Below are 18,468 nucleotides of genomic sequence, written 5' to 3'. Positions count from 1 at the left end.
ATTTCAGTCTATGTCTATAATTTTTAGCATAAATGCAGTTCCAACTACAATGAAGATTTTGTGCTACAGCTAGAGAAGGAACTGGTTCAAGCCCGGCTGAGTGAAGCTGAGTCTCAGTGTGCCCTAAAGGAGATGCAGGATAAAGTCCTGGACATAGAGAAGGTGAGAGCAACACAAATGCTGTTACTCCCAAGTTAGACGGGTCTTAGGTTAGAATAGATACATGTTAAGTACTTATTGAGCCATTAATTTAGACTTGGTGTTTTTACACATTAGAAACCTTACATGTTACTGAGAGAGGAAAGGAAAAAAATACGCTTCCCAATTATTCTTTCTTGTTGCCATACTATTCAAAGCCCCATATTTAAGGGTAAAAATGGAGGTTAGAGTTCTTTTAGATAAAAACAACCAGAATAATTAAAAAAAAATTCATTGAGGCCCTGGCCGGTTGGCTCAGTGGTGGAGCATCGGCCTGGTGTGCGGAAGTCCTGGGTTCGATTCCCGGCCAGGGCACACAGGAGAGGCGCCCACCTGCTTCTCCACCCCTCCCCCTCTCCTTCCTCTCTGTGTCTCTCTTCCCCTCCCGCAGCCAAGGCTCCATTGGAGCAAAGATGGCCCAGGCGCTGGGGATGGCTCCTTGGCCTCTGCCCCAGGCGCTAGAGTGGCTCTGGTCGCGACAGAGCGACCCCCCGGAGGGGCAGAGCATCGCCCCTGGTGGGCGTGCGGGGTGGATCCTGGTCGGGCGCATGCGGGAGTCTGACTGTCTCTCCCCGTTTCCAGCTTCAGAAAAATACAAAAAAAAAAAAATTCATTGAGAGGAGAGGAGGCAGAGAGACAGACTCCCGCATGCACCCTGACCAGAATCCACCCACCACACCCACTAGGGGGCGATGCTCTGCCTATCTGGGGCATTGCTTGGTTGCTCAACAACCAAGCTTTTCTTAGCACCTGAGGCAAAGCTATGGAGCTATCGTCAGTGCCCCAACCAGGATAATTTTAATAGGAATAATTTAAATATTGGAGAAGAGAAACTTAGGGAATAGAAGTTAACTGTTGTCCTCAAATATAGTAATATCTTCATCTGTAAGAGTTGGATATAACTAATACATAAACATTTCAGGGAAATTTTCATCTGAATATAACTTAAACTTCCCAAGCTATAGTAAGCCACCTCAGGATATATAGAAAGATCTTAGTCTGAGGTATGCCACAGAAGCTAACTTACCGCTTTTCAAAGTCACTAAAGAACTTTAAGGATTAGATGAGTAGTAGAAGTAGAAACACTTTTAGGTTTCTTATAACCCTCATACACAAGAGTTTGTGTTCTAGATAACAAACTCTTTTTCTCATCTATTAAATCATTGACGGCTTGGGCTCCATGTTGAGTATTTTTCTTTCACCTCTGGGTAATATCTAGCTATTGAATCAAAGGCTCATAATAATGGACATCACAGACTCAAGTTGTTCTTAACTATTTTTTTGATAAAATAGAGGAGGATATAGCTACAGTCAGTAATTGGGATAATTTTGCTAGAAATCTACTTGTTGTTTTTATATGAATTTTGGAAAATTTATTCTCCTATATGAGAAAAGGCCAACAACAATACTATGAGAAATACCTAACAGAATATTTGGTCTTAGGGGTAGTCTGGGTCCTGTGATTTATTTATTTATTTATTTTCATTTTTCCGAAGCTGGAAACAGGGAGGCAGTCAGACTCCCGCATGCGCCCGACCGGGATCCACCTGGCTCGCCCACCAGGGGGCAATGTTCTGCCCCTCTGGGGCGTCGCTCTGTTGCAAACAGAGCCACTCTAGCGCCTGAGGTAGAGGCCACAGAGCCATCCCCAGCACCTGGGCCATCTTTGCTCCAATGGAGCCTTGCTGCGGGAGGGGAAGAGAGAGACAGAAAGGAAGGAGAGGGGGAGGGATGGATAAGCAGATGGGTGCCTCTCCTGTGTGCCCTGGCCAGGAATCGAACCCGGGACTCCTGCACACCAGGCTGACGCTCTACCACTGAGCCAACCGGCCAGGGCCTGGGTCCCATGATTTAAATGAGAGTCTGAAATCTCTCTGTTTTGAATTTTTGGTAGTAAGAAATGACCTTGAGTCCAGTTTGAAAGTGGATTTCTTAAGGAACTTTGTTGATATTCATGGTATGGCGGATAAAGGAAACTAGAAGCTCTCATGCTTCTTGTGGTTGATTTCCTCATGCATGTTCTCCTTTCGTGCGTGTGCAGTGAATGTCTGATTTTCAGTAGAGAAAGTATTTAAAGTTCATCATAAAAATGCCTATTTGGCAAGAAGAACTTTATTCCGTCATCACTGTGGGCTAAAATTTTCATGTCTACCATCAAATATTTTAAAGATAGAAAATTTTATAGATTCAAGTTAAACTCATTAGTACCCATTTTACCTAGGGAGCTTTTACTGGGGGCCTAATTTAGAATCTCTTGGTCACTCCCCAGAGCAGTTTAATACAGGTATACCCTATATTCTAAGGTGGGTCTTTCAGTATGGTAGGAGAGTAATCTAAATCCTGTACCCTTGAAACAAATATTTAGATCACCTTGGTATTAATTGTGTGACCATTGATCTAAATAGAGACAAATGTACAAAGATTTTACACTTCTTTCCAAGGTGACATGCTGAGAAAATACAACAAAACAGATTTTATACTATTCTTTTCCATATATCTATAAAATGTAAATGATGTTTATGCTTCATTTGGAGTCCTAATCACAGGTTAGTAAATTTATTGCCATGTTGAAACACATTTTTAATCCTATTGCTTTGTAGCACTGATTACTATTTTATGAAATAAAACAGAGTTAGACTTTCTGGTCTCAAAATTAAGTAGTGACCCTCACACATTCCTTCGTTACCCTCACATATTCCTGGTGGGAATGTAGAACACTGCAGCTGCTTTGGAAAAGTTTGATAGTTTCTAAAAATTAAATGTGGAATTGCCATCTGATTTAGCAGTTCTGCTCCTTGATAGATATTCGAGAATTAAAAACCTAGGTCCACAGAAAAACTTCTACACAAATAATCATAGCATCATTATTCATAATAGCCAAAAAGTGTAAATATACATTTCTGTCACCTGATGAATAGATAAATAAATGTGATCTAACTACATAATAGAATATTATTTGGCAATACAAAAGGATAAACCTTGAAAATATCCTAATTGAAAGAAGCTAATCATAAAAGGCCACATATTGTATGATTCCATTTATATGAAATGTCCTGAATAGGCAAATCCATAGAGACAAAAAGTAGATTAGGGGTTGCCAAGGGTGGGGGGGGGGATGTGGAATGACTGGTAATGGGTAAAAAGTTTATTTTAGGAGTGATTAAAATATTTTCAAATTAGAATGTGTTGAAGGTTGCACAACCCTGTGAATATGCTTAAAAACCACTGATGACTATACATTGAAAGGGTAAGTTTTATGGTTTGTGAATTATATCTCAAATTATGTCAAATTAAGTATAATTACTTATGGGACAAAATAGCTCATATTTTATATGCTTTATTTCTTAAAGTTGAAAATCCAAAATTAAATTTTCTCTTGCTTTAGAGAAACAACTCGTTTCCTGATGAGAATAACATTGCAAGGCTTCAGGAAGAACTCATTGCGGTAAAACTGAGAGAAGCAGAAGCTATTATGGGTTTGAAAGAACTTAGACAACAAGTCAGAGATTTAGAGGAGCACTGGCAGGTATATCAATGTATTTTGTGTGCTTTTTAAAAAGAGGGTAACATTGCAACACTATTTACAGTGTCCAAGACATTGAGACAAAGTGCCTTTCAATAGAGGATTGGATAAAGAAGATGTGGTACATATATACTATGGAATATTATTCAGCCATAAGAAAAGATGAAATACTGCCATTTGTGACAACATGAATGGACCTTGAGAACATTATGCTAAGTGAAATAAGTCAGTCAGAGAAAGCTAAGAACTATATGATTTCACTCATATGTGAGATATGAAAATGAGACTCATAGACATAGACAAGAGTGTGGTGGTTACCAGATGGAGAAGTTGGGGAGATGGAGAGGAGAGGTAAAGGGGGCCAAATACACGGGAAGATGGTTTGATTTTGGGTGATGAACACACATGCTGCACATATACAGATCATGTACCATGGAGATAAACACCTGAAACATATATGGTACTATTTTAATTAATACCCCATTATTATTATTATTATTATTATTATTTTTTTTTTTTTTTACAGAGACAGGAAGAGAGTCAGAGAGAGGGATAGATAGGGACAGACAGATAGGAACGGAGAGAGATGAGAGCATCAATCATCAGTTTTTTGTTGCGACACCTTAGTTGTTCATTGATTGCTTTCTCATATGTGCCTTGACCATGGGCCTTCAGCAGATCAAGTAACCCCTTACTCAAGCCAGCGATCTTGGGTTCAAGCTGGTGAGCTTTGCTCAAACCAGATGAGCCCACGCTCAAGCTGGCAACCTCAGGGTCTTGAACCTGGGTCCTCCACATCCCAGTCCTCTATCCACTGCACCACTGCCTGGTCAGGCCCACCCCATTATCTTTGATAACATAAGTAAATTCTTTAAAAAATAAATAAATAATAAAAAGAGGATAAAACTTGAGCATTCAATTCATGTGAGTTTGAAGTCGTTGATCAACACTAGGATATGAATGTCAAGTATGAAACACCCTGTATAATGTACACAACTGAGAGCACTTACAAACTGTTTCTCTCTTTTAACTCTTAAAGATAAAATAGAGATCAAATAATATTTTTGTTGTCATACCATTGTAATTTATTCATCTTTTTCTAAAAATCTGTAAGGAAATAATCTTTTATATAGTACATATTTCTTTTGTTGCCATGAAATCCATTTTTCAGTGTGAAACAGTAGAATATAGATTTGTCTATAAATTTTTAACTTCTTTTGAAAATTGGTATCTCATGAGATAGATCAGATATTTAACTAGTTATATGCCAACCAGTTTATTCACATATGAGGGAAACTGTTGACAGGGATAAGAAAAAACAGAATCTGTAAGACGAAAGGGAGAGAAGAAAACAAAAACTACGTGGTATTTTTTTTTTTTTTTTGTATTTTTCTGAAGTTGGAAACAGGGAGGCAGTCAGACAGACTCCTGCATGAGCCCGACCGGGATCCACCCGGCACGCCCACCAGGGTGCGTTGCCCTGTTGCAACCAGAGCCATTCTAGTGCCTGAGGCAGAGGCCATAGAGCCATCCTCAGCACCCGGGCCAACTTTGCTCCAATGGAGCCTCGGCTGCAGGAGGGGAAGAGAGAGACAGAGAGGAAGGAGAGTGGGAGGGGTGAAGAAGCAAATGGGTGTTTCTCCTGTGTGCCCTGGTCAGGAATCGAACCCAGGACTCTTGCACGCCAGGCTGACGCTCTACCACTGAGCCAACTGGCCAGGGCCTACACAGTATTTTGGAGTAGTGATTTTGGTTTGAATTGGGGCAAGTGATGCATCTAGCAAAGACTGAAATTAGTCTTTGGCATGGCTGTAGCTTTTCTTTCTTCTGCTGCTGCTGCTTTTTATTTATTTATTTATTTAGCAAATTATTAGGCAGCAATAAACTGGAAATTAAAAACAAGCAAACCAATACTTTTACCATGAGTATTTTGAGAACACTGTTCTTAATTTCAAATATTGCTTCCTTAATTCATGAATAGCTTCATGGGTTTTTTTTCCCCTTTTCTTGGGATTTTATTACAAATGATATGAAAATCTCATTAAAAATTAGGGTAAAAATTGTATTGTTTGCAATAATTTATGCACAGTATAAAAATATTGAGCTATATTTGAGTTTTCCTAAATCTGCAACTTACTGGCAGAGAGATCTGCTGTGTGACCTTTCTGAGGTTACCAATCACAATTTCCATTTTCATACCTTAATAAAGAGGAAAATAGTCCTAACTTTTTACACTTTCTGGGGATTAAATAAAATACTGGGAAGATTTGTTGCAATATAATTTTTTTTTGTTTTAGCGCCACTTAGCTCGTACTACTGGGAGATGGAAAGACCCACCTAAGAAAAATGCGGTGAATGAGTTACAAGATGAACTGATGACCATTCGACTTAGAGAAGCAGAAACACAGGCAGAAATAAGAGAAATAAAACAAAGGATGATGGAAATGGAAACACAGGTATGGTAGAAAGCTCAATAGCTTTAAAAAATATTGTTAGCACATCAAAAGTTTATGCACAGATTGTATCATCCCTAGACTAAAAGTAACAGGTGAACATATAAAGCTGTCTAGATGACAATTTTGTAGCCCAAGTAAAAAGGGCTAAAATTCTGTTCTTTGATATCAGAGTTTTAATGTCTTTGACCCATTCAACAAAGTTTAAACAAGTAAATAATACTCCATTTGACTTTGTTGCCTGCCTTGTTACACAACTTGAGAGGGAATATTCATGTAAACAAAATTTCTCAACACTAGTAACATTTTGGACCAGATAAGTCTTTATTGTGGGGACTGGCCTGTGCTTTTTAGGATGTTTAGCATCATCCCTGACATCTACTCACAGATGCCAGTAGCACTGAATGCCTTCCCTTCCCCCACCCCACACTGTAATGACCAAAGTATCTCCACACATTGCCAATGTCGTGGCAAATTTCCCTGTTTGAGAACCACTAATATAAAATAGAATGCAGATAATGCTTTCTAAAGTTGTGTAATGTGGTGATTCTGAGTAGTCAATTCCAAAATTATACTCCTTTTCTCTCAAGTCCTCCTGTCTCTAATAAACTCTATCTTACATATACTTAAGTTCTGAAAGGTCCTTCTGATGAAATCTATTTGTATTAAAAAGGTACATTTGGGTTTTATGTGGTGCATTTGTTCAGACTGGATTCTTTGTTCTCTGTAATGTCATTTTGTTTCCAAACACTTATTCAGTCAATAGGGGGCATAGCTAACTCATGTATCATACTTACCTGCAAAAATCAATCATTCCACCTTGAACATAACATGAATATTTAAATCCTGTAAAATAAATATACTTTGTTTTATATTGTTCAAAGTTATTTTGTATTTTTATTGTATTAAAAATAACTAAGATTATGAAAAGTAGAAATCGAGCTGTATAATGGAAGTTTTATTTTTATAATCATATTTTATCTCATAGATATTAAAGATGAAAACACAGCTTTTAAGGCACGTTCAGGATTTATTTCATAGTGGGTGTAGATGAATGAATCTAATTCAACAAATATGGTTTTGAGAACTTGTGACTACAATGTACTGTCCAGCCTACAAAGAACTTACGGTTGAGGAATCAGATATTCGCAAACTATATTTAATACAATTTATTATCTGATATTATGGATGTTAACCAAATATTGTGGTAATCACTTCATAATACAGGGCAGAGAAAAAATAGGTTTACATTTGTAAGTACATGAAACAGAATTTGTTATATTATTATATATTAATTACTGTATTATTTTCCATATGAATAGCTGTTAACCTACTTCTGCCTCACCCTGTATATGTAAGTTAGCCCTGGCCGGTTGGCTCAGCGGTAGAGCGTCGGCCTAGCATGCGGAGGACCCGGGTTCGATTCCCGGCCAGGGCACATAGGAGAAGCGCCCATTTGCTTCTCCACCCCTCCGCCACGCTTTCCTCACTGTCTCTCTCTTCCCCTCCCGCAGCCAAGGCTCCATTGGAGCAAAGATGGCCCGGGCGCTGGGCATGGCTCTGTGGCCTCTGCCTCAGGTGCTAGAGTGGCTCTGGTCGCAATATGGCGACGCCCAGGATGGGCAGAGCATCGCCCCCTGGGGGGCAGAGCACCGCCCCTGGTGGGCGTGCCGGGTGGATCCCGGTTGGGCGCATGCGGGAGTCTGTCTGACTGTCTCTCCCTGTTTCCAGCTTCAGAAAAATGAAAAAAAAAAAAAATATATATATATATATAAATATATATATATATTTATATATATATATATATATATGTGTAAGTTAGATCATTATTCTGTGTTTGGTATTTTTCTGAAGCTGGAAACGGGGAGAGACAGACAGACAGACTCCCGCATGCGCCTGATTGGGATCCACCCGGCACGCCCACCAGGGGGCGACGCTCTGCCCACCAGGGGGCGATGCTCTGCCCACCAGGGGGCGATGCTCTGCCACGACCAGAGCCACTCTAGCGCCTGGGGCAGAGGCCAAGGAGCCATCCCCAGCGCCCAGGCCATCTTTGCTCCAATGGAGCCTCAGCTGCGGGGGGTGGGGGGGGTGGGGGGGTGGAGAGAGAGACAGAGAGGAAGGAGGGGGGGGATGGAGAAGCAAATGGGTGCTTCTCCTATGTGCCCTGGCTGGGAATCCAACCCGGGTCCCCCCCACGCCAGGCTGACGCTAGGCCGACGCTCTACCACTGAGCCAACCGGCCAGGGCCTTTTTCTTATGTACCTTGATGGGGGGGCTCCAGCCAAGCCAGTGGCCCCTTGCTCAAGCCGGTGACCTTGGGCTTCAAGCCAGTGACTTTGGGCTCAAGCTGGCAACCTCAGGGTTTCAAACCTGGGTCCTCAGAGTCTTAGGCTGACGCTCTATCTGCTGTACCACTGCCTGGTCAGGCATGTTTATCATTTCTAGCACTTCATTTTCAGTTCTCCGCTGATATTTCCTAGCTGGTAATATCTTGCATGTTTTTCACCTTTCCCTTGGAGCCTTTAGCATATTAATCACTCTTTATTTTAAATTTCCTATCAAATAATTCCAACATCTGTGTCATATTTGAGGCTGGTTCTTGTCTCTTGGTAGTATTTTGTCTTTTCTAACTTTTCCTATAGTTTGTAATTTGTTTCTGTTGAAAACTCAGTATCTTGTGTAGCACATTAGACTAAGGTAAATCCTTCTTATGCCTGATCTGCGTGCCTCTTTCCTTCTAGGATTTTAATGTGGGGGGTTTGAGTTAATATGGTCAGGAGTTGGGCTGGGTTTGAGGTTTGTTGTTTCTGTGGTTACCCTCATTACACCACAGGCTTCAAATTCCTCTAACAATATCTTATTTTTAGATTGGGGGCTGGTTTGACAAAGTGTTTACTCAGTGTCTTTATTCTTTCCTTTGCACAGCACTTCAGAGAGGATTGGTCTCAGCAGTATTCCACTGTCACCTGTTCCAGGAAGCTGGCAGGGCAGAAAACACCTCTGCTCTATTGTTCTGATAAAGCCTCAGTCTTAGGCTGCCCTATTTCTAGATCTAGGGTATTTGGCCTTGTTAGTGTCCTGCCTGACTCCTAGCTATAGTCCTAGGCCTGAAATACAGTCCTACCTACCCCTTTCTCAGGTACAAAGGTTTTCCTAGTGATCCAAGGAGATTAGTATTTTAATCAGGTTAAACCTTTTATTCTCTAAAGGAGGAAAGAGTTAGTGCTCTTCCTATATTGGCTGCTTTTCCCCCACCTCAAACCTATACCCTTGGTCTCTCTCAAGATTCTCATCAGTCTTTTTTTGTATGTTCCTGTGGGAGTCCATGAAGAAGAAAGTTGTGAACTATGTCCCGTTGGGTGCCATACTCTCGAGCCAGCCCACACCTGGTCTCTACCAGTTTGATATTTATTCTAACCGAAGTATACTTAATAGCTTCTGCCCTTATCTTTCTTTAGATTTGGGGCTTGTTGTTGGCATCTGAACTCACCTCTCTGGGTTCAACAAAAGTCATGAAATGGATAAAGTTGAAAATTCCTGTCTTAGAACATCATTTCTCACCACCTTTTTTTTTTTATTTTATCTTACAACCCCTATTAGGCAGTATTTTTTATATTTTCTTATTCTCTTTTCTGTCTCTTGACTTCTGGGATACTAATTGTTTCTTTATTGTTTTTTATCAACTTAACCCTTTAATTGAATTTTTAATGTCAGTGGCTATATTAATTTTAGAAATTACATTTGCTTATTTTTAAATTTGCCAAACTTTTTTGACAGTGGCTTATGTTTTACTTATGTTTGTGCCTCCTCTTTTTATGTCTAATAATTTTAAACATAAATTCTTTTTATAAACTTTCTGTGATTTTTATTATCTAGAGTTCTTTAAAATCTATGCTTGCTCTCTTTTATCTACTATTTCTCATTCATAGGTAATTTTGTGATTTGTTTATGTGTGAGTGTTTTGTAATTTTGGATCATAGAATTGTAATTGGGGTGCAAGGAGTTTTATCTGTGGGAATTCTTTGCAGCTTATCTTGGAGGTATATCTCTCTGCAGTATAGCTATTTTTTTTTTTTAATTTTATTTATTCATTTTTTTTTAGAGAGGAGAGAGAGAAGGAGAGAGAGAAACAGAGAGAGAGAAGGGGGGAGGAGCTGGAAGCATCAACTCCCATATGTGCCTTGACCAGGCAAGCCCAGGGTTTCGAACCGGCAACCTCAGCATTTCCAGGTTGACGCTTTATCCACTGCGCCACCACAGGTCAGGCTAGCTATTTGTTTTAATGATAGCAGGCATGACAGTAGTAAAAGTTTGTGGAACATTTTGAATACAATACTATAATTTTATAGACAGACAAAGATAAGTAAAAATGAAGATGAAGAAACCCAGAGGCAGTGGAAAGTTTTGGAGCTTTAATCTATTAGATGATCCAGATTTTTCTTATTTTTTTAAATTTATTATTAATTTTAATGGGGTGACATTGATAAATCAGGGTGCATGTGTTCAGAGAAAACATCTCCAGGTCATTTTGACATTTGATTATGTTGCATACCCCTCAACCAAAGTCAAATTGTCTTCCGTCACCTTCTATCTGGTTTTCTTTGTGCCCCTCCCCCTCCCCCCACACCCTCCCTCCTTTCGTAACCACCACCCACTTGTCCATGTCTGGAATCCCACCTATGTCTGGAATCATATAGTTCTTAGTTTTCTGATTTACTTATTTCACTCAGTATAATGTTATCAAGGTCCATCCATGTTGTTGTAAATGATCTGATGTCATCATTTCTTATGGCTGAGTAGTATTCCATAGTATATATGTACAAAGCTTTTTAATCCACTCATCCACTGATGGACACTTGGGCTGTTTCCAGATCTTCGCTATTGTGAACAAAGCTGCCGTAAACTTGAGGGTGCATTTCTCCTTTTGAAACAGTGCTATGGTGTTCTTGGGGTATATTCCTAAAAGTGGGATAGCTGGGTCAAAAGGCAGTTCGATTTTTAATTTTTTGAGGAATCTCCACACTGTTTTCCATAGTGGCTGCAGATTTTTTCATTAAAACTGGAGGCAGGGTCATTTACAAAGAATGAGGTAGAAAAGGTATAATGATAGCAACAACTGAGCATTTTATTGTCTTTTAAATTTCAGGCATTGTATGAGACTGATTTCATAAACTTTTCTCATATAATTCTTACAGCACAGCCTTGAAATGCAAGTGGTAATATCTATGCTTATACCAGTGTACTGAAATTTGATGGGATTAGATAACCTGGCCAGTGTTGAAGAACTGTTAAATGAGGAGCCAGATTTTATTTCTCTTTGGTTATGAACATTTGTACTGTTTCACACCCTTGAGAGAATAATTTGGGGTTGAGAAAATTCAGGCATGGTCAAGCCTGAATGGAAGAACTTTCTCAAGTTACTTGAGTCAGGGTGTGTGTGTGTGTGTGTGTTTTAAACATGCCCTATAATTATAATACACTAAGCAGCTAGTGTTTATTGAGTTCTTACTATATATTAAGCTTGTTACATGTGTTATTTAATTCTGAAGACAATCAAACGAGAAATAGGTAGTATTTTTCAAATGAGGAGATAGAGATTCAGATATTAACTAAGTTTACTTAATCACCAAATAGTAAGCTAGAATTCAAAGTCCATGCTCCATAAAAATAGATGTGCTGTGCATTGGAGGAATGTAGACATGTACACAACGAAATTCGTAACATCAGTTTCACAGTCAGTAGATGGCGATGGTACCTTCAGTTGGCCTGCACTTTCTTTGAGAATTGGAAAGAGGAACTAAATTCATCTTCTTCCTGTATCTATCTACCCACTTTGCACCATGTTGCCTATTTCAGCAATTAATACTTTCAAGTTCTGTGTGACCATCTTTTTATAGTTTATAGGTATTTATTGCATAAATGGTAAATTGAACTATAATGAGAGTTTCTAATATGGAAGTTACATATTCTTTTTTTTTTTTTTTTTTGTATTTTTCTGAAGCTGGAAACGGGGAGAGACAGTCAGACAGACTCCTGCATGCACCCGACCGGGATCCGCCCAGCACACCCACCAGGGGGCGATGCTCTGCCCCTCTGAGGCATCATTCTGTTGCGCGCAGAGCCACTCTAGCGCCTGGGGCAGAGGCCAAGGAGCCATCCCCAGCGCCCGGGCCATCTTTGCTCCAATGGAGCCTCGGCTGCGGCTGTGGGAGGGGAAGAGAGAGACAGAGAGGAAGGAGAGGGGGAGGGGTGGAGAAGCAGATGGGCGCTTCTCCTATGTGCCCTGCCCGGGAATCGAACCTGGGACTTCTGCATGCCAGGCCGATGCTCTACCACTGAGCCAACCGGCCAGGGCCTGGAAGTTACATATTCTTTTAGATGATTTTGTTTTTAAAGCCATTTATAGACTTTTTTTTTAGTTTTTAAGTATTTATTGAATAACTTTGACTATAACTAATAATACTAACATTTTTTTATAATTTATAAGCATGAATGGACAGATAGAAATTTGTAAGATTTTTCAGGCCTATTACCTATATAATCTGAATATTTTTATTATGATTAGAACCAGATCAATAGTAACCATCTTCGAAGAGCAGAACAAGAGGTGATCAGTCTACAGGAGAAGGTGCAGCATCTCTCTGCACAGAACAAAGGACTGCTTACTCAGTTAAGTGAAGCAAAGCGCAAACAAGCAGAGATTGAATGCAAGGTAACTATATCAAGTAGCTAGTTTGTTTTTGTTAATATAAAAATGCTTTTTTTTGTTTGTTTTATCTCATCATTTATTACATTATCTTAAAACCAAATAAAGCTATCAGAACCTTTTCCTGAATTTTGTTTGGTGGTTGCTTTCAGACCAGGTTAGCGCATCTTGCTCTGATGTGGATTTTAGGCAGGAAACCTCATTTTCAATCACTTGGTTAAATGCCAGTGCACGAAATTAAGTTAACTAAGGAGTTAAAACTGGTATCTCTTTGCAGTTTTTCTTTTGACCAGTAGCTCTTTAATAAAACCAACGCTTTTAAGTTCTTAGTAAAAAAAAAAAAAAAAAAGTAATTTAGAGAGGTAAAGCTACTTTGCTATGATAGATACCTTATTAGTGGGCAGTGAATGTTGACATGTTTTCTGGATAGAGAGCAAGAGAAGAGTGTGTGTGTACCAACGGGTTGGGAAAACTGTACATTTCTCATTACTATTTTAATAAATTTTTCTATTTTTTTGTGTGAAGTGTTTAGATTCATAAAGCATGAAAAATTACTTGAATGCAAGTGCATTTTTACCTGAAATAAATTTACAGTATAACTGTTGTGAAAGAGAAAGAAGATGAAAAGTAGGGTGGGCAGAGAGGGTGTGTGTGTGTGTGTGTGTGTGTGTGTGTGAGAAATAACTAAAGAGATGACTGTGTTCTGAGTATTAGAATGGATTACTGAGGACACGTTGTGGGAGTTAAAAAATAAACTAGACATCCATCCTTCCATGGTGAGATAGTAGGAATGATGCCCTTTAGAGATTTCAGCCCTATTATTCTATGATAAGAAATAAGACTTTCAATGGCACATATAAAGCTGTAATTCCATCAACTTGTTCTGATGTCATTAAAAACCAAGAGTGAAGCTTGAGTGGTTTATCAGTGTCACTGAAATCCAGAGATGAAATTACATCCTAATTAATATGCATGGCTGTTACAATTTACACTGACAGAAATCTGTAAGCAGTACTGAAATTTGTACTAATTTAAGAGTAGTCCCTCTTGAAGGATAGGACGAGACTATAGTTAGAAATAAAATGATGTGGCATGAGGTTATATCAAATCTGACTGAGATATTATTATACTGTATTGTCTGTGCTGATTTATTTTTAATAAAGAATTAAATGTAATTTTTTTCATTATTGGTCTAAGTTTTTTTTTAAAACATGTTGATAGCACTGTTGGGATTTAATATTGTCCCTCAAATGCCTTACCACATTTTAATCAAAGTAAAGTGTTTTTTGGAAATAAATATTTGGGGAGTTTGCTGATTAAAATAATTGTTTTCTTTGAATTTATTTAAGCAATGGGCTCAGGTTCAGAATTTCAGGGAATTTTAAAAACTGTTTTGAGATTTTAAAAATATGTTAATTGTTCCTTAATACTTCTGTGAAATGTTACAGATGCTGACTCTGATCATATCTCCCCTGTGTTTACATTGTATATTGATTTATTTAATCTTTTATAATGCCTTTTGCAGATTTCAAGAAAGACTAGTGTGTTGTCAATCTAGCACCTAGTCTGTTCTGATTAAATGTGTGTGTGTGACCTTGTTATGCTGGAACAATTCAAGAACAACCCTAAGTTTCAAGGAAGTCAGTCCTTTAATTGTATAACCCTGATTAATTTTCATTTTGTTTTATACGATTATACTTTATTATTTGTTGGTAGGTAGTTTTAGTTTTCACTTATTTAAAATGTCCGGATATTGTTTTAACATTAATGTTATTTTCCCTCTGTAACTGAATTTGAATGTTCCCACTGAAAGATGAAATAGTACATGTCCATGATCCCCAATATGAAAATTCCAAACACTATAAAACCCAAAGGTTGTTTTCATAAATTTTACACAAATTCCTTTGGAAGCAAAACCAGATTTGAATTGAAATATGGCCATTTATCATTTTTGTTTATCCCAGGTGGTATGGGTGTTTCTATTTCACTGCTTCATGGTGTTGAGCACTGAGTATACTGTTTCATTATGGATGCTGCCTCAGAACCACTGGATAAGACTAATGTATGGTTTATATACCATATTAAATTTCTGAAATCTAAAATACCTAAAATTTCATAACACACCTGGTCCCAAAGGTTTCAGTTATGAGACTGTGGGATTTTCTATATAAATTGAAATTTGAAGATTATAGGAAGACTTTTAGATTCTCTACTTATATATTATATATATTATATATTTAATATATATTCATGTGAAAACATATTAATTTCTATACCAACTTGTAAAATTCTGTAATAAATAATGTTAAGTGAGGAAAGTCAATCAAAGTGTTTTGCTATGATTACAATATTAATATTATAACTCTCCTGTTTGCTTCTACCTCATTCTCTTCCTGAATCTACCACATACTTCTTTTATTTTTCCCAGGTAATGCTTTTAAATTTATTTATTTATTTTACAGAGACAGAGAGAGAGTGACAGAGAGAGAGAGTCAGAGAAAGGGATAGATAGGGACAGACAGGAACGGAGAGAGATGAGAAGCATCAATCATCAGTTTTTCATTGTGACACCTTAGTTGTTCATTGATTGCTTTCTCATATGTGCCTTGACTGTGGGCCTTCAGCAGACTGAGTAACCCCTTGTTCGAGCCAGTGACCTTGAGTCCAAGCTGGTGAGCTTTGCTCAAGCCAGATGAGCCTGTGCTCAAGCTGGCGACCTCGGGGTCTCGAACCTGGGTCCTCCGCATCCCAGTCCGACGCTCTATCCACTGCGCCACCACCTGGTCAGGCTGCTTTTAATATTTTTTTTTTTTTTTTAACACTATTTTTTTTTTTTAATGGGGTGACATCAATAAATCAGGGTACATACATTCAAAGAAAACATTTCCAGGTTATCTTGTCGTTTAGTTATGTTGCATACCCATCACCCAAAGAGAGATCGTCCTCTGCCACCCTCCTTCCAGTTCTCTCTGTACCCCTCCCCCTCCCCTCCCCCTCTCCCTCCTTCCCTCCCCCCACCCCCCTTAGCCACCACACTCCTGTTCATGCCTCTCAGTCTCGCTTTTATGTCCCACTAATGTATGGAATCCTGCAGTTCCTGTTTTTTTCTGATTCGCTTATTTCACTCCGCACAATGCTACCAAGACTCCACCATTCCGCTATAAGTGATCCATTGTCACCATTTCTCCTAGCTGAATAATATACCATGGTGTATATGTGCCCCGTCTTCTTCATCTAGTCCTCTATTTTTTTTACAGTGATTAAAAGCCTTTAAGCAAACTCTTGGCCAATACAGCAAGAATCCATAAATGAGTAGTGTCCTTAACATGTTCCCCAAGTCCAAGTTGGCCCCCTCACCATGCCAAATCCCTGAAAAATGCAACCCAACCACAGTTCAGTCTGTTAGGAGCTGTCACAGGGAGCAGGAGTCCAGGAAAGTTCCCCACAGGAAAAGTCCGTATGGCACTGGAATTGTTGTCACCATTCTGTACTTTGCAGCTCATGTCCAAGTCCCAATGACCGCTGCTTCTAGCTGGTAATGATTCAGGTAGACTGGAAAAAGCCATTTGCAGCATGCGTGGATATGGAGCTTCTGTTCTCCTCTGCCTGGAGAGTTGAGACCAGGTTGCTTTTCCCTGGAGCTCTGTGACTGTGGCCTGGTAAAGAGAACCTTGGGATACACTAAGCTGGGTGGCAAAGGTAAATTCATAATACAAGTTGGCAAAAGGAGGAAAGAGAGCTCTAAATTAAGAGTAGGTCCCAGCCTGAAATATGAGTGGGGCATTGAGGTAGGAGGAATAAAGGAATCACTATATATTAAGCAAATCAGCAGAAAATAGGACTATCAACACCTACAACAGAGATCTTTGAGGGAAGAATAAAGAACCTGACTATTCAGGCAAAACATAGTTAAGTGGCCCTTGTGCAAATGAGATCAGTTTACCTGCTTCTTGGAAGAAATACCCTAGGCTCATCCACAGTGTCGTAGATGGGGTCGACGGCCCTGGGCACCTTCAGCCTTCAGTGGCAAACCCCAGCATTCTGGGCAAGGTTAGGTCATAGGTGGCTGGAGCAGGCCTGGAAGAGACTGAACCCTCCCTTAGAGGGGCGAGGGGGAAGCCTACCTTCCAGTGTCCCTGTTTTCTCACAGCAGAGGTGTGTAAGCCTGGCAGGCTTTAGCTCAATGACCTTCCTTTCCACTATTGAAGCAGGACCCAGATGGCATCCTATGAGACCCCTTTGGGGTGCTGGAGCCTTTAAGGGTGTATCCTAAAAGCTGGTAGTTCCCCCTGATCTCTATTGGGCTTTTTCTGCCTCTAGGTATCTTAAAAGCCATTCTCAGAAGATCTCGCTGAGGGGTTTGAGGATCCCCATCCGCCTATATGAATCTTTTCCATATATCTGGAGCTATTTGGAAAAAAGACAGAACAGTGTTATTAGCTAGATCTAAAAAGAAGGTAGATTTGGTGTCTCCTGTTCATCAGCTTTCAAAAGAAATGTAAATTTTTTTTTTTTTAAGTTAAAAGCATGATATGGTAGACCCGTCGGAGTCATTGGCCTGGTGTGCAGAATTCCCGGGTTCGATTCCCGGCCAGAGCACACAGGAGAAGCGCCCATCTACCTCTCCACCCCTCCCCCTCTCCCCCCTCCTGGTCCCTCTCCTCCCGCCCACAGCCAAGGCTCCACCGGAGCAAATCCACCCTGGGCACTAAGGATGGCCCCATGGCCTCCGCCCCAGTTGCTAGAATGACTCCGGTTGTAACAGAGCAACATCCCAGATGGGCTGAGCATTCCCCCCCGGTAGGCATGCCAGGTGGATCCCAGTCAGGCGCATGCAGGAGTCTGTCTGCTTGCCTCCCCATCCCCATCCTCAGAAATATACAAAAAATAAATAAATAAAAGAAAAAATACAAAAAAAAAATAAAAAAAAATACAAAAAAATAAAAAATAAAAGAGGGGGGGAGGTCATTCCCTTGTGCTAAAGCACCAGGGAGCATGGAGTGAGCTTGAGAATGTCCTATGAAACATGGAGCTCTATGTTTACATATAAGACTTTGAAGAAGGAGGAACTGCTGAAATAGTTTGTCAGCATTTGTCCCTAAGACAGCAGTCTTTATAGGGGGAACACCATACGTAAATATTTGCTGTCTGTCTATAGATTAAGGGGGGAATATGGCAAATGCTGAAAAGCCATGATCTTTGTGCCCCTCCCCTCCCCCAACCCCCTCCCTCTCCTCCCCCCACCCTGTAACCCCAACACTGTTGTTCATGTCTCTGAGTCTCATCTTTATGTCCCACCTATGTGTGGAAACATATAGTTCTTAGTTTTTTCTGATTTACTTCTTTCACTCAGTATAATGTTATCAAGGCCCATCCATGTTGTTGTAAAAGATCCTATGTCATCATTTCTTATGGCTGAGTAGTATTCCATAGTATATATATACCAAAGCTTTTTAATCCACTCATCCTCTGATGGACACTTGGGCTGTTTCCAAATCTTTGCTATTGTGAACAATGCTGCCATAAACATGGGGGTGCATTTCTTCTTTTCAAACAGTGCTATGGTGTTCTTGGGGTATATTCCT

The 18,468-nt window shown here is 39.7% G+C and overlaps 1 protein-coding gene across 5 annotated transcripts in view; it reads left to right on the top strand.

Moving 5' to 3' along the window:
- Nucleotides 1-18,468, top strand: part of EVI5 (ecotropic viral integration site 5) — a 269,819-nt gene that overhangs the window by 161,334 nt on the left and 90,017 nt on the right. For 4 of the 5 annotated variants that reach the window (XM_066268645.1, XM_066268646.1, XM_066268647.1 and 1 more), the window contains 4 exons: nt 28-162; nt 3,584-3,724; nt 6,019-6,177; nt 12,743-12,889. In XM_066268645.1, coding sequence (XP_066124742.1) covers nt 28-162; nt 3,584-3,724; nt 6,019-6,177; nt 12,743-12,889 — 582 coding nt within the window. The remainder of the gene's footprint in view (nt 1-27; nt 163-3,583; nt 3,725-6,018; nt 6,178-12,742; nt 12,890-18,468) is intronic. The other variant, XM_066268649.1, reaches the window with a different exon arrangement.

The sequence above is a fragment of the Saccopteryx bilineata genome, chromosome 3 (assembly GCF_036850765.1).
Source record: "Saccopteryx bilineata isolate mSacBil1 chromosome 3, mSacBil1_pri_phased_curated, whole genome shotgun sequence".
NCBI classification, from domain to species: domain Eukaryota; kingdom Metazoa; phylum Chordata; class Mammalia; order Chiroptera; family Emballonuridae; genus Saccopteryx; species Saccopteryx bilineata.
Note: the sequence above shows the minus strand (reverse complement) of the source record. Positions and strands in the feature narration are given on the sequence as shown.